At 59.5% G+C, this 16193-nt stretch overlaps 1 protein-coding gene across 6 annotated transcripts in view; it reads right to left on the reverse strand.

The window, feature by feature from the left end:
* The window catches only part of CNTFR (ciliary neurotrophic factor receptor), a 39872-nt gene that overhangs the window by 11618 nt on the left and 12061 nt on the right, over nucleotides 1-16193 (reverse strand). For all 6 annotated transcript variants that reach the window (XM_023627501.2, XM_014735516.3, XM_070248787.1 and 3 more), the window contains exons 3-4: nucleotides 6174-6258; nucleotides 1763-1996 (exon numbers count right to left, since the gene is read on the reverse strand). In XM_023627501.2, the coding sequence (XP_023483269.1) occupies nucleotides 1763-1996; nucleotides 6174-6258 (319 nt within the window). The remainder of the gene's footprint in view (nucleotides 1-1762; nucleotides 1997-6173; nucleotides 6259-16193) is intronic.

The following is a 16193-nucleotide window of genomic DNA, read 5'->3' on the forward strand; positions in this document are numbered from 1 at the left end:
CATCATTCAGACTCTTCCAGCCCCTCTTCCGAATCACACTCCCCTGTTCTTCCCTCTACGTTCCTGCTGGCTCCTTCTTATGGCTCATTTCTCTCCATCAACCCCTTACACAGTGATGGTCCTCAGGGCTCAGTGCTGGGTCCTCATCTCTCCTCATCTCACAATCCCTCCCTTGGCCATTGCACCCCCTCACATGGCCTTGATGCTGACAAACCCCCAAACTCCCATTGCCAGCACAGGCCTCTCCCTGAGTCCCAGGCCCTCAGATCACTGGCTACAAGCCATCAACCCTCAGTTGTCCCCCGAGGACCACAACCCAACATGTCCTGGCAGATGTCTGTGGTGCCGCAGGTCCTTTGCGGTACCCGCTGCCGCTTTGGCAGTTATTTGCCTAAGAGCTTTCTGTGGCCACCAAAGCCTGCACCGCCTGCGAGGCATCGGGCCAAAAGTGCTGGGGAATAAACCATCCCCACCCCCACCCCAGGAGACTGCAACCAAGGGTGGGCGGGAGTCAGTGGACCAGCACCTGAGCTCCTCAGGCAGGAGAAGCCCCAGGTGCACATTTTGCCTGGGCTCCCAGGGTTCCCCCAGTGGGTTGAGCGCCAGATGCCCAGAGGCAACGGCTGCAGAACTCCCCTTATTGGCTAACTTCCTTTTTCTGGATAACTTCCTTTTTCTGTCTCTTTCCCATCCCCTTATGGTGTTCCCATCACCTGCCAAATAAACTACTTGCATACAAATTCTCATCTCAGGATCTGATTCTAGGGAAACCCAAATGGAACACACTATCTTCTCCTCCCACAGGAACACACTCTCCTCTCCTCCAGGGCCCCCCGCCTGGTCTCTGCTGCGGTGACAGGAACCGCCAGCCCTCTTGACTCCTCCTGCTCTCTGCTCTCCTGTGTTCCCTGCCTCCAATCCATCACCAGCTCCTGGAGGTCCGACCGCCCCCTCTCAACTTCTCCAACTCTGTGCCTTGGTTCCCGGTCTCCATCATTTCTCCTGCATCCCACCAACAGTCTCCTTCCTGTCCTGGCTTTGCTCCGTCCACCCTGCATCTCCTCACCGTAGTGAGAGGGATCTTTTAAGAACATGACCCTAATCATGATCTGCCCTATCCTCTCCTTTAGCTCCCTTCCCCACTTTACACGAACCCAAGTGGCCTTTTCATGTCCTCCCAGCCTCTGAGGCCTGCAGTCACACTCAGCTCTGTGCCAGAAATGACTTTTTCAATGTGTCTTCCAAATCCTTCAAGTCTTCATGTGCCTCCCACTCCATGCAGCCTTCCTTCTTCCCTGGGGCCTCCCAGAGTGCCCATTCCCACACCCACATAACCGGATATCCCACTTTCCTCCCTAAGGCCCTCAGGGCCAGGCCCCGTGGGAGCACACAGCGGAGTGGGGCCACTGCAGCTCGGAGCTGTGGCCTGAGGATTCCTCCACACCAGGCCCCAGATGGGCCATGCCCTGTCAGCCGTCCTCTGCCTATCTTGTCACAGGGAACAGGATTTCAGGATCTCAAAGACCTCGGGTGGGGAGTGGGATACATGTGCCAAACGCCCAGGGGTCTGGACTCAGTGGGCACGACTGGGCTCAGAGGTCAGAAGAGCAGGCAAGGATAGGATCAGAGAGCAAGGGTCAGGGTGCTACAGCCCTTCCCTCACCCCAACAGGAAGGGGACCTAATCTGGGACAAGGGTCTGAGCCTCACTGACAACCCCCTTGAGTGGGGAGGTCGGATGAAGGGATGGGAGCAACACTTACAGCCCACATGTAGGAGGACTTGGTGGCGCAGGTGCCAGGAGTCACGGTGAAAGCAGGCGTAGAGGCCGCTGTGGCCCAGTTCCAGGCCACGGAGCACGAGCTGAGAGCCGTTGAGCAGGTCAGGGGCCAGGTCAGTCCCATTCACCCGCCACGTCACAGCTGCGTCCCAGTTTGCTGTCCCACACGGCAGGGTCACATCTGAGCCCAGACGCTCGTACTGCACATGGGGTGCCTCTGTGGGGGTGGGGTGGGCACAGGGCAAAAGTTACGGGTCACAACTCTGTCCAGCACCTCCCAGGTGAATGTGCAGGAATGACAGCCTGTGAATGTCACACGTGAGGAGTCCAGGCTGAGAGTCTCCGTGTCTGACAGTGTGCATCTTGGGGAGATAAGGAGTGTGCAAAATTTCTCTGTGGCTGTGTACGTGTACAGGTATGTGAGTGTCTCCAGTCTGTATGTGTGTGCATGTCTGGGGACTGTGTGTGTGAGAGTTTGTGCAGAGTGCTGGGAGCGGTTAGAGCTGGGTGAAAACCCAGTTCACCTCCAACCCCTAGGTCCTTTAAAGTTTTCCTGACCTCTATGACCCTAACCTCTTGCCCCCAACCCCCCAACAGGCCGGGCCCCAATCACTGATAGCTGCTCCCCAGGCAAGCTGGAGCTGAGAGGCTCCACTTCTGGACCCATTCTCTGTCTCTCCCCAACTCCTTCTATTCTCCATCCTTGTCTTTTTCTGTCCTTCCTCACTCCGTCTCCCCAGCTCGGGCCCCCTGACAAGCCCCCCTCCCCAGCCACCCAGGGCTTGGGCAGCAGCAGGAGAAGGGAGAACGGGCAGGGTCGAGGATGGGAGCCCTGGGGACCTCCTGGCAGCTGTCAACTTCTTGAGGCAGGAACTGCTTGGGGTGGGGGTGGGGAGTGCTGGGACCCAGGGAGCTCTCTGACCATTCCTCTCCTGCCCCCAGGAGGGGCCTGTCAGAGCCAAAAGCGAACCCCAGCCCTGGCCTCGGCAACCCAGGCGTGATGGACTGAGCCCAGGAGACCGGAGTGGAAGGGCGGGAAGGAGCACCTGTTGGGAGGCAGCACTAGATGGGGGAGGCGAGTGGAACAGAGAGAGTCCTAGATGCCAACTACAGAGGACAGCAGAGCAGCAGGCACGCAGAGCCGGGAGATGCCGTCTCCTCGCCTCATCCTGCCCGCTAAGCCCGTGAGGACAGACGCCTCCCTGGTCCAGGGATCTGTGGAGTGAGGTGGGAGGGAAGGAGCAAGGGGGGCGGGGGCAGCAGTGGGGGGGCTGTGGGATCCCTCGTTAACACTCCCTCACATCTCCCCTCCAGAGAGCCACCCCGCTGAGGTGGGGGATTTTCAGAGGCAATTCCTGTTAACGAGCCAATTAAGTTGGGCCAGTGGCCTCTTAATTAGACTTGTTAACACCCTCAGGCCTGCAGGGGGTAGGGAGCCCCCTATGCCGCCCGCCCTCCTTCCCTCCACTTTCCCTCTGTCTCAGCACCCTCCCCAGTACTGCTTTTCTCTGCATGGGAACAGCTGTCCCTGTTTGCTGCCTCTGTCACCCTCCCTGCGCTGGGGTCTCTCCCCGGCCGCCTGTCTCTGTCTTGCCCCTCTCTGAGCCTCTCTGTCCCTGTCCGAGGAGAGGGAAGCAGGAAACCTGGCCAGCCCTGACCACTCATCTGTGGGGCCGGGGACCAGCCGAGCCGAGGATGAACGGGCGGAAGGGCGGCGGCTGGGGGCCTTGGAGGCCACAGCTGTGAGGCTGGACCAGAGACTGAATGGGGGCCTCCCCCTGACCAGAGGCCCAGTGTCCAAGGTTCAAGCCATAGAGCCCCCCCAATCCACGAGCCCTAGCCATTGAGCCCCCCTCCAGCCTCCCTTCCAAAAACCTGGAGCTTCCAGGAAACATGCCAAGCCCCTCTGCCTGCACCCCCCCACCCCCACCCCCAGCAGAGACTCTGCATCCAGCTGCCTGAGGAGGAGGTTGAAAACTGACCGTTGGGGAGGGGGTGTGGCCATCATGGTCCCAGCGGCAACACATCGACACTGACCAACAGCAGCTCAGAACGTACTCGGACCCAAGATGGTCCTTTAAGATGCGTGGCAGGTCTCACCACAAGACAAGGAAACAGCCGCCCAACAGCAGAAGAAACACAGTGGTGGCGGATTACACTTCCCCACGACGACACCTTGTCCGCCTCACAAAGGAAATGGAAACAACCTGACAACAGTGACAAACCAACGATGCGAGGGCAGGGCAGGCGTGAAAAAATGACGACACAATGACAGAAGACAACCACAGGCCACAACGCAGAGGCGGCGGGGGCAACATGACATGACAATCACAGTGTCACAACTGCTACACTAACACAACAATGGTAATACACACAGCCATGCAACAGCTCCAAAGATGGCAATGATTTAATCCTTTGTCTCTGGACAGCTCTCCTCCCGCCCCGTGGGTGCCCCTACTGATGTGCTGTCCATTTCAGAAATTAAATCAAGCAGCAGGGGGAGGATGGGGTTCTTGGCCCTGACGCGGTGACAAATGCGCTGAAGGAATCAGCTGTGAAAAGGTTGTTAGAAGCCAGGATGAGAGACAGAGACAGGATGAGGTCATGGACATGGAGAACGCAGAGGGACAGAGCCGATGGCTCCCTCACACCTGCGCACACGGGCTCACATGGGGACCACATACCGGAAGCAGTCCTCCCGGGCGTCCCAAGCAACTTCACATCACCAGACACAGAGGACGAGGACAGTCACCACAAAGAACAAGCACACTCAGGACAACCGTCCACAAGGTCACAGCCACACAAGGACACTGTCCCACTTCAGGGATGGTAACACTTGATACAAGATCACGTGCATGCACGGGAAGGGCATTGCCACCCAGAGGCAGTTACAGGTGGGGACATGGTCTCACACTCAGGGAGACTTACACACGGGGACACAGTCTCACACTTAGGGAGACAGTTACACAAGGAGACACAAACACACAAAGAGACAGAAACAATCACACTCACTGGCGGGGTACAGTTTCAACCACAAGGAAGCAGCCCCACAAAGGGCATGGTCACACACAGACAATGTCACACACGGGGCACAGCCCACAAGGATACAACCACACAGAGAAACGCTCTCCAACAGGGACATGGTCACACCCACACAAGACCACAGCCTAACGCACAAGGACAGTCTGACACACACTCTCAGAGATATGGCCTTATGCCAAGGCCTTGGTCACATGTGGCTCTGCCTCTACACACAGGGGAAGGGCCAGGCCAATGGGGGTGACCACTGGGAGGCCCGGGCAGGTGGGGTCAGCACAGGAGCCCAGGGCAGGCTGACTGCAGGCGAGGTCAATAGGCTGGCCTGGTGTTCCCTTCCGTCCACCCCTTCCCCCCTGAGGAGAGGCCAGTGAGGGTCAGGCTCTCCGGGTCCCAGTATTGGCCTCACAAGGAAGAGGCCACAGGAGCCTCAACCCCCTGCCCTCCTGAACCTACAGCCTGAGGGTGGCAGAACTTAACCATCAAGGTCTGCTCTGTGCCTGGGCCCCTGAGATGTCCCCACCCTCTCAGCCTCTACCCAACCCCACTGAGGTCAGGTGCAGGATCCATCAAAGGGGGAGCTCCCCACACTCAGAGCCTGTTGGAGAGCTTTTGAGGTCAGACCTCGTCCTGATGTAGCCATGTGAGGTGCTGCCTCAAAAGCAGTAGAAAGGCTGGTGGTGGACTTAAGAGGGCACCTGTTTCCCAGCAGAGGTGAGCTCATTGGCCTGTGGGCTGCAGGGAGGACTCAGCCCTCATGGGACAAGCGGTCGTGGAGGGCAGGAGGCTGCCAAGGCCCAGCCTGAGCAATCCCTGCCTCCTCCAACCACTCCGGCTGCCAGACCTTGCCCCTGCTTCAGTGTGCCAGCCCTCTCCTACTGCTCACCCTGCCTGGCCCCACACCTTGTTCCCAGTCTACCGTCTCTGTCCCCATCTTCCCTCTAGGATGAGGGGAAGTAGTCTTGCCCACTGTCTCTCTCAGTGCCCCTCACAAACCCCCACGAGCCCCCAGAGGACACCATTTCACCAGATACTGTCCAAGGTCCCTGCCCTAGCCATCCCCAACTCCCATCCCACCTGCCTGTACCCTACATCCACCCTAGTGGGCAGAGGAACAGATATCTCAGGCCAGAGATACCATCACCATGAGACCACCTAGGAGTGACTGGAGGACTGTGTCTATGAGACTTCAGTGGGTCACCTTGCATATCAGTGTCATATGACTCACGTCCCTCATGTGATGATGCCAGCATGTGCCACTGTGTGGCTCTTGGGTGGGTACATACAGCTGTGCCAAGGAGGGTTCATTCTCAGCTCTAGGAGGGGGTCAGCAGGGAGCCCCCCAACCCAGCACTTACCCTGCGGACTGTGTCTCTGGGTGTACACAACAGCAGCGGCGGCAGCAAGCACAGCACAACAGGCCCAAGGGACAGGAGCGGCCATCTGTTGGGAGAAACGGGTGGCAGGAGAAGGGGCAGCATCAGCCCAGGCAGGAACTTCCTGGAGAGCCCCCCCTGCTCTCAGGCAGGACTGGGAAATCCCAGCCCTACAGCCAGGGCACCTTGAGACAAATGCCCTTCTTAATAGGGCTCAGGATCCTCTTTCAAGCAACAGAAAGCAACATTATGGGCAACCGTAGGTAAAGGTTTGCTAAGACGGCAGAAGGCAACCTACAGTGGTTTGCTGTTCGATAAGGCTGCTGGCTGCAGGATGCAGTCCGCCACGGATGAGTTATAGAACATTGGTAATGCCAGGGCCATTCTTCTAAAAAATAATAACTTCACTGGTGAGGTTGGCTAATTAGCTACAAACATCACAAACTGAAAGGGTAATGTTTTAACTTAATTGGACGTCTGTGCTTCTCCAAATTGCCTTGAATAGAAAGCCCCCTGCCATGTTCCTGGGGAGAAAGCCCAAAACCTGGATGCTCAGGAGCCCCTCAGATCTGCACTCCCCTCCCGGTGGGCCTTGCCACTGGGTTGTGGGAAGTTCAGAACCGCAGTAGAGCAGGACAGGGGTATGTTGTGACCGAGGTCAGATGTGGCTCTTGCTTCAGTGTACACCAATAACCAAGAGAAGAAGGAGGGAGTTTCACAAAGAGGTCCTCGTCAGGGGTCCCAGCCCATACATTGCCGCAGCCATATGGGGGCCCTAGCCCAGCAGATGGGCATCACTGTCTATTCGCACCCATGTGGGTAGACAAAGCACACTCAGGATGTGTCCCCAGGAGCCAGGATGGATCCAGTGGCCCCCCCTCCCTGTTATCCTGCTTCCTGGGATGGGTCCAGCTGCCTCCTATTCTCCCCCAGCACACGCTTACACCTGAGGGCAGAGAAATAACTATTTCCTGCTGAAAAGGCTCCAAATCTGACCCTCTCACCCCAGTCTGAGAGAGGGGGACTGTCAACCAACAGAAGCAGAGGCCCAGAGACAGATATGGCCAGACACTCAACCAGGGCCACCATCAGAGATGACACTGGCCAGACACTGCCCAAAACAACCAGACAGAACCCCAAAGAAACAGCTCCGAACACGGTGGAGATATCCTGGAGAGACTGTGAGGCACAATCATACAAAGCCAGAGAAACAGGTAGACATAACCAGATAACCAGCCAGAGACCTGGTCAGAGAACAGCCAACACACAACCAAAGGACCCGCCAGAAACCTGTAAAAGACTAGGCCAGATGCAAGCAGACATATCACCAGAAAGAGCATGAAGCACAGGCAGAGAAACCATTAGTGACATAGCCAGAGAGCTAGAGACACTGTCAGAAACCATGCCAGAGAAACTGCCTGACGCACAGGCAGAGAAATACCAGAGAAACTGATAGACACAAACAGGCGCACACCCAGAAAAACAGCTAGAGAGAGCCAGAGACACAGCCAGATGCTCAGTCAGGAAGTATCTACACCACTGAAAACACTGCCAGGGACACTCAGACACACAGTCGGACATGCTGCCAGACACAGCCAGAGACACTGTCAGAAACACTGCCAGAGAAACAGCCAGAGACACTGCAGACAGAGCTACAGCAGGGGGAGACAAATGCGGGGGTCAGCCTGTAGCAGCGGGGGGGGGGGGGGGAGTTGGAGAGAATCTGACTTCCAGGGGCTCCTCTATGGGAGAGGGCGCCTGCCTGACTGTTGCTGTGCTCGCCTCTCGCCAGGCAAGCCCCTCATCTGCACCTGGCTTTCCTCCAGCCACAGCTGCAGGTGCTGCGACTGCCCCTCCCTGGCACAGCCCCTCTCCAGGCCCCATGCGGCTGTGGCTACCCCTCCCACGTCAGTGACTCCTGGGGCCTTAGCTACCACTTGGCCTGGCTCCTGACCCTCAGCCACGCCCCCTTCGTCAGCTACTTCTCAGGCCTAGGAGGTTACAACAATGGCTAAAGGCACAGGCAGCAGGCAGTGGGGCCCCGAAAGGAACCCGGGGCTGTCTGAATTCAGAGCTGGTGCTGGGGAGAGCGACAAGAGGCTGGATGCCTACCTGGTTCCCCATCTCAACCTTGCAGGTAGCCCACAGACTCTCCCCCTCCATCTCTGCCATCTGCCCATGCCTTTCTCCTCACAGCCAGGAAGATATGCCGCCTTAGTGCCAGGCCCAGTGCCCACCACGTGGGAGCAGGAACCAGGGCAGGGGGAGGCAGATGGGCAGGCAGAGTAGACGGAGCTTAGACCACAGGACGGCAGAAGAGGGAGAGAGTGGCCTTCTGCTCCCAGCTCCTTCCTGGTCCCTGTTGGGGAGTGAGGGCAAGGAGACAGCCTGGCATGGGTGTACATGCGTATAAGCAAACACACACACACACACTCTTGGGCCCCTGCTGGGGGAGGGGTGGCTTCCTCATCAAAGTCGCCTCCATCAGCCCGATGAGTTACTGTAAGGGCCGGGCCCTGGGCCAACGGGGCTGCAGCCATGGGAGACGGGCGCTGCTGAGAGCAAGTGCTGCAGAGAGTGGGGGATGGGGTACCAAGACAGACACTGCATGGCTCACAGCACCCAGCAAAGAGAGAGACCCCAGGAGTGGGGAACAGGCAAGGAAGGGAGGGGAAGCCATGAGCAGAGACCCAGAGGGACGAGAAGAGACCCAGATGGGGGAAATGGAAGAGCCGTGGGAAGGGAGCTGGGGAGCACAGGAGATGGGCAGAGGTTCAATGGTAGAAGGAGAGACAGACCCAGAGAGAACAACAGACACACTGGCAGGGTCTCTGTGCCCACCCCAGAGCATCTCTCTAAGCCCACTCATCTCCTCCAGTGCGAGGGGAGGACAGTGTCGGTGCGGCAGCACTCGCTGATGATCTGAGACAAGAGCAGGGCCTTCCTGGGGGCTGTGGGACTTCTGCCTGCACAGCCAGGAGCACTGGGGATAAGGGTGGACTAAAACCCCACCCACCGCTGTCCCTGCAGATCCAGAAAGCCCCAGGCCAATTTCACTTCCCTCTTCCCTCACTGTCCCAGCTGGGCCTGTTCCCAGGTAGGGAAGCTAAGGCCAGAGACATGCAGGCTCCACTTCCGCCTGGCCCTAGCTCACCTCAGGCCACCCATCCCAGGGCAAAGAGCATCTTCCCCAGGAATTTTCCGAATCCACACCCCATGGCTCTTGAATAGATCTGGAGCATAAATCCCATAAAGCCCCAGAGAAAGGCTATGCAAACTGGCCCCGGCTCTCTGTAGACCCTCCAGGGGCCAACCTGGCCTCCAGCCCCGGGCCCAGAATGAGGGAACAGAGGGCACCCCACCAGCAAGAAAACAGCACGGCACCCAGCAGCCCAAACCCCGTCAGCACAAGCAGCCCAGCACCTCTCCTGACGCAGAGCCCCACAACACACACAGAGTGACACGTCAAGAGACAAATCCGGGGCCCTCAACCTACTGTCACTGTCCCACTGGGACACGGAGACACCATTACACAGTGACAACGCCCAGTGAAAATGACAACAGTTGCACAGCTGACAATGACATACAGGGTGTTGACAGTCACTACAGTAACAATGATGTAGTGAGTGACAGTCACATACAATGACACCAACAGGGCAATGACACCTGTTGACACTGACACACTCACAGTGACAGTAACCTCAGAATTGAAGAGGCAATGAGACCGACAGTCAGAGAAAGTAACACTGATGGTGACATCCACGGTGACACAGAGATGTTGACGGTCAACCTCAGTAACATGGACTGTCACAGAATGACACCAGTCCACAGTAACACTGGCACCATGGAGGTTGAGAGTCACCAGCAATGACACCAACAGACACAGTGACAGACTCCAGATCAGGGACCTCAAAGACCCCATTTCTGAGTCTGGTTTAGGATCCAGGGCCCAAGACCCCTCTGGCCAGCCCCAGCAAGGTCCCAAGTGACCTGCGCCCCCTCCCTCACCCCTCCCCAGCTGACGACAGAACCTGAGGGAGGGCAGGTGTGAGTTCTGGAGAGCCCTTATTCATCCCTGCAGAAGGAGAAGGTGGTTTAGGTGACACAAGCCCAACCCTGAGGAACCCCTGCCACATGCAGGGTGGGGGGTTCCAAGCGCCACTGACTGGGGCCCAGCCCTGAGTGTCCGTGGTGATGGGCAGCAGCGTGCTCTGAGCTTTAGGGTGTTGGCTGGTGTGGGTACACTGAGGGTCAGGAAGGCTCAATCGAGCCTGACCATGAATGAGTGGGCAGGCCCCATGTAGTGCCTCCGAAAACTGCAATCCAAGGAAAGTGACTGGCCTGGACTCCCCTCATGGCTCGGGATGAGGTCAGGAACATACATCTGATGGAGGCATCTGACCAGTGCAGGGCCAGAGTGACATCGCCATGGCTTCCAGTCCCCCTCAGACCTCAGAATCCCTCATTGTGCAGGACAAGCACTCTTGGTTCTGGGGACCGTCCCTTCCCCTCTCCCCACAGCGGCCCTGGAGGACCCATCCTGGGAACAAGACAAGAACACAGGACAGGACACGCATGGACTAACACAGAACAGGACACGCATGCAAAGGCCTGGGGAACACAGAGGCCTCAGACCTGCAGAGGGTTAGGGTAGAGCGAGAAAAAACACCTACCCTTGGAGATGGAGAGAGAAAATGAGAGACAGCAGGGGCAGGGCCAGGGACAAGGACGTAGTGGGCAGGGAGGAACAGCCCCGGCCGAGGGGGAGCCTGGGAGAGATAGTCAGGGCGGGCGGGAAGCTCCAGGAGGGGGAGGAGGGGCTGAGGCCGGGAGGCCCCCAGATCCCACCAGGCCTAGGCAGCCTGGACAGCGTGGGCGGTGGGGGCGGGGGCAGAGGCCTGAGCGGTCCAGAGGCTGGGGGGGCAGGCTGAGGAGGGAGGCCTGGCCCCTGGCAGCTGGCCCGGCAGGCCCCCCACCAGCGAGGGGGCGGGCCCGGGTCAGAGGCCAGCTCCTGGGCTGGGGCCGGCTGGCCATGGAGCGGACTCCCACTCCCTGTGGCGTCTCTCCCTCCTGTCTCTGAGTCTCTTGTCTCTGTTCTTTCTCCTTTCTCTCTGAATCCACACCTGGCCCTCCTCTCAGCCCTTGGTGCCCCCACCCCAAGTGGCATAGGAGCCAGAAGCCATGCCCAAGTTCAGGATTTGAGCCTTATCTCCTCCTACGCTACCACATCCCCACCCACTCCAGGGACAAGCCCCAGTGCTCAGGGGAAAGGACCCCACCCAAACATGGGGCCCCTCCTCCCCCAATAGAAGGGGCAGGAGAAGCTGAGCACCAGCGGGAGGGGGGCCAGGAGGGAGGCAGAGAGAGCGGTCCCCCAGCTCCAGCGCTGGCGGAGGTTGTGGAAAAGGAGGCGGCCCAATGTGAGAGAGTTGGGGGGGTGGGTATCCGCACCTGCTGTTGTGACCTACACAGCCGGAGATGGGGGCCTGGGGGGGACAAGATTGCGATGGATTTTGGCAGCAGCCTGGACTCGGAGTGCGCAAACCCCCCACCCCCAGCCTCTTGCACCGTGGGGACCCTGAGATCAGCATGTGCGTGCCCTGCTGCACGTGTGTGCGGGCGTGTTGTGGGGGGAAGGCCCACATGATGGGCCTGGCCGGGCAGCTGCGAGGTGTCTGAGGAGGTGAGAATCTGAACCCCACTAGCCCGTGCCCACATGGGAGCCCCACTCAGGGCCCTGCATGCTGCCTGCTGTCCTGGGCACAGGCTTGTCTACGCACATACATGCAGACCTGTGCTTAGGCAGCCCTCTAGGTGCAAAAGGTCTGGGCTTTCTCCCTCAAAAGTCATCTGGTCCAATCCCCTGCCTCTCAAATGGGGAGCAGGAAGGAGCAGGTAAGTCCAAATCCTCCCTTTAGGCACATGGGCTCTGGACAGCTTCACAGAACCTGAGGCACAAGTGCCAAACCCCTACCCCCGAACCCCAGTCCAGAGTCCCTTCAGGCTTCTAGAAGAATCAGGAGGACCCCTCCACCCAGAAAAGGCCCACACACCAGTCAGGTTAAGTTTGCGGGGAGCGGGGCTGCCCCTCTTGGAAGGACAGAACGCTGCAGCGGAAGGTTAGACAGCTGGAAGAACTCCACGAAAGGGGGGACAGAGCAGCAGGGTCGGAGCCGACGGGGGAGAGGGCTCGCAGATGAGGCCAGGGCAGGAGGGAGGCTGCAGGGCCCTCCATGGGGACCGAGGATGGACAGAATAGCTTTCCAGACGTGGGGGCCAGGAGAAAGACCTATTTGCCTCAGCATCTCCCACTACACCCCACCTCTGGCCCCATCACTGCTACGGTGCAGACACACCCTCGAATACACACAGAGAGGCCTATGCTTGCAAGCTTGTATACACACACACACAGGGTGGGGGGCGGGGGCAACAGTGCCTGTGAAGCATGGTCTGTAAGAAAAGGAACTGAAGACGGTCTTTCTGTCAGAGCAGAGTTGAGTGGGGGGAACAGGAACTTCAACTGTCTTGGTGCAACAGTGTCCTCTTCTCCCTGCACCCCTAATGTGCACACACACGGCACACACCACTTCTGAGGAAGCTGCCGGTCTGCTGGGCAAAGCAAGCCATCCTTCCTCCCCCTTTCTCCCCTCCGCACAGTGGGGAAGCCAGCGCAATCTGTTCCTGATGGGTAAACACAGGCATGAGTACATGCACACATGCTCACACACACACACCAGCAATTCAGGGTCACCCAGCACCCAGGGCTCATTTCACCCAAGACACAGCACACACTTGGGCTCTCACTACCAGCCAGCAGGGCTTGCCAAAGCCCCCAGCTCCACATACGCACAGCCAGAGCTCAACAGACACACCCAGGTGGCCTCTCGCAGACAGTGGCACACAGAGTCTGCCATCGCGGCCACACATCACTGCCTCCCATGTGGACACCGCTGCCTTGGCCTTGCACACACTGGTGTACGTGCACACACGCATTATGGTCACACAAGCAGACTCTCACATGCACTCACTCAAAAAGTCACGATCTCACATATGGATACCATCACACACTCGGAACAGTCCATCTTCCACACAGACACCCTTGCACCTCCGCAAACTCAGAGCCCCCCGGTCACCCTCCGCCTCTCACATCCCCACACCTGGCGGTGGGAACACACAGATACACACTCAGAATAGTCACTCTATGCTGGGACCTTGGGTTGGGGTTGAGGGGCTGCACTTGGTGGGAGTGGGTGTAGCTCAGAGCGGCCTAAGGCAGGAAAGAGAAGGGAAGGAGGAACTTTTTGGTCCCTAAAAATCCGAGGAAATAGACGATTATTCCCTTGGCAGTTCCTTCGTCCCCTAAACCCACTTTCACCAGCATTTGGGAATGAGGGGAGATCCAGGCCAGACAGGAAGAGTGAGGAAGCCCCTGGATGAAGAGATGGTGGCACTGGTAGCAGCAGGAGCCGGAAAACCCTAGAAACCAGCCCACCCCCCGGGCCCCTTCTGCCTGCACCCCCCCCTCCCCCCAAGGATGGTGAACAGCAGCAGCCCTCAGCTTAGCTCCCTGCTGTGTGATCCCAGGCCTCTTCAAAACCTCTCTGTGTCTAAAGGGCACCAGCATGTCAGCCCTAGCTGCAGGAGGAGCAGGAAGGGGAAGGAGATGGGGCCTCGCCCTCAATCCCCAGCCCCTGCCAAAGCCCTGTCATCACCATCAGGCCCAAAGAGAGATGGGGACAGCACTGGCCAAGCTGGCGCTCCCCTAACTAACCACTGAGGACAAGAATCCCAAAGTGTCCTTGGGCCCTGCAGCCCCGTCCCCATCACGAGAGAGGGACGCTGTGTCGCTGTCCAGGCAGAATGGAATCCAGGCTGTGCTGGCCAGGCCCCAACCCAGGAACAATTGGCAATGCTGTTGACATCCTCACCACTTGCCACTCCAGGTGTAGCTTGGGCCCTGGTGCCCGCTCCTGAAGGCAGCCTGACAAGGGCTCCATGGAAGCCAGGCAGGGCAGTCCCAGAGAGCCAGGCGGGGGGGCGGGGGTCTTTTGGAAAGCAGGCAGTGGCAACAAAGGCAGGCAGGCAGCAGGGTCTAGAGGACCAGGTGACAGGGCCCCGCAGGACCCCGAAGGACGTGGGCCAAATGAAACCAGGCAGTGGGGACTTGAGTTGGCTAGGAGGTGGGGACAACTGAAGCCAGGCAAGAGGCCCACAGGATGTGAGAAAAGAAAGATATCAGGAGCTCATCCCCACAGTCTGCGTGTCACCCCACAGCCTGGGCCTCTCTCTCAGTAGCCCCCTTCCCACCCAGATGGTGGTCCCCTCCCCCAGGCCTATGGACATAGCCAGAGCCCCCTCCTCTCTGGGAGGCCTGGTCCGGCTGCAGCCAATGGGCCCCGGCCCCATCCCCGGGACCTCAGGAAGTCCCAGTCCCTCCCACCGGCTGCAGAGGCAGGGGGGCGGCGGGGGGAGACAGCGGAGAAGAGAGAGACAGCTTGGCAGGGGGAGCGCCGAGCATCCGCGGGGGGCGGGGGCCGAGGAAGGCGCGGGAAGCGCCGAGGCGGGCGGGCGGGGGCGTCGCGGCGGCGGCGGAGGTGGGGTGACAAGTTCTCCGGCCCTGCGGCCGCGCGGCCACTGACCTGGGTCCCCGCGCAGGCGCCCCGTCGGTGCCTACGGCGCTGCGTGGTCCGCCCGGCCCCCCGCGGGCATCGGGGCCGGGGCCGGGGCCGGGCGGCTCGGGAGGCTGGGGCGTCCCGGCCCCGAGGGTCGCGGCGGGCGCGGGCGGGCGAGGGGCCGGGCCGCGAGGGAGCGGGGTGGGGGGGCGCGCGGGCCGGAGGAGGGAGGCAGGGGCGCGCGGCGGGCGAGCGGGCGGGCGAGCGGAGGAGCGAGTGAGGGACGGCAGGCAGTGAGGTCATCCTTTGAATCTAATTGTCTGAGTCAGGAGGAGATGTGGCACTTGATGCAGGGGGAGGCGAGGGGGAAGGGACCCTCCCGGCTCCAGGCCGGCCCCTCCTCACCCCGGGGCCAGCCAGGGCCTCCCTTCCCCCGCAAGGGGCAAAGCGCCTCGGGACAACTCCGACAGCCCCCTGCCTGTCTCAGGGCTGACCTCTGCTGCCGGGGCCTCAGCAGGCTGGCGATGTGGGACTCAGTCCCCTGTCACCCCTGAGAGCAGCCGCCTTCTCTCTGGGGATGACGGGACTCCCACCGAGGCCCAGGTCACCTTCCTGCATTTCTGAGGGTAATGGGAGGCCCGAACCCGCCCCCAGGTTCTATTCTTGCTCTCTGAGAATGAATGGGGGACTTCAGCCCCTCTTCCTTCCTGCACTTTAGGAGCATGGAGTCCCCAACTTCATTCCCCAAGTTACATCTTGCACTGGGAATTTGGGGAATCTGGGCATTGAACCCCAGCTCACCTTCCTGCCCTCTGAGAATGACGGTGCAATGCTGCCCGGTCCTCCAGTGACGGCACTTTGGGGGGCATGAGGACCCCCCAAGTGACCCCAAGTTCTCCCTGTTCTGCATGCACAATCCTTCTGGGAGGGGTAGGAGCCAGGCCAGACTCCTAGGGTCCCCAGGGGCTGCCCAGGGGACCAGGCTGCTCAGATGGCAGGGGGCAAGAAGGCAGCTGGGCCCTGGGCAGTCAGGTGTGCACACCCATGCATGCACACATGAGCACATGCCCATGTGTGTTCATGCACACATGTGTACACATACAGTTGGGGGGCAGGAGGCAGCTGGGGATGCTCACACCAAGGGCCACACAGCCCTCCCTTCGCCCCCATGGGGGAGGGGTGATAAATATTTAAGGGGCTTTTAGCTCTGAAGGGGCTGAAGCTGGGGGAGGGAGGGGGATCCACGATGCCTGATTAATGGGGTTACGGGCTTGGATCAATCCATCCGCCCGCGGCTCCCTCCTCCTCCCTCCCTCCGCCTAATGCGCTTTATCAGGAGAGCTTTTCTGACTTGGCAGCGTCGGGTGTTTTAAATAGACCCATTTAGAGC

Source organism: Equus caballus, chromosome 23, assembly GCF_041296265.1.
Source record: "Equus caballus isolate H_3958 breed thoroughbred chromosome 23, TB-T2T, whole genome shotgun sequence".
NCBI lineage: Eukaryota > Metazoa > Chordata > Mammalia > Perissodactyla > Equidae > Equus > Equus caballus.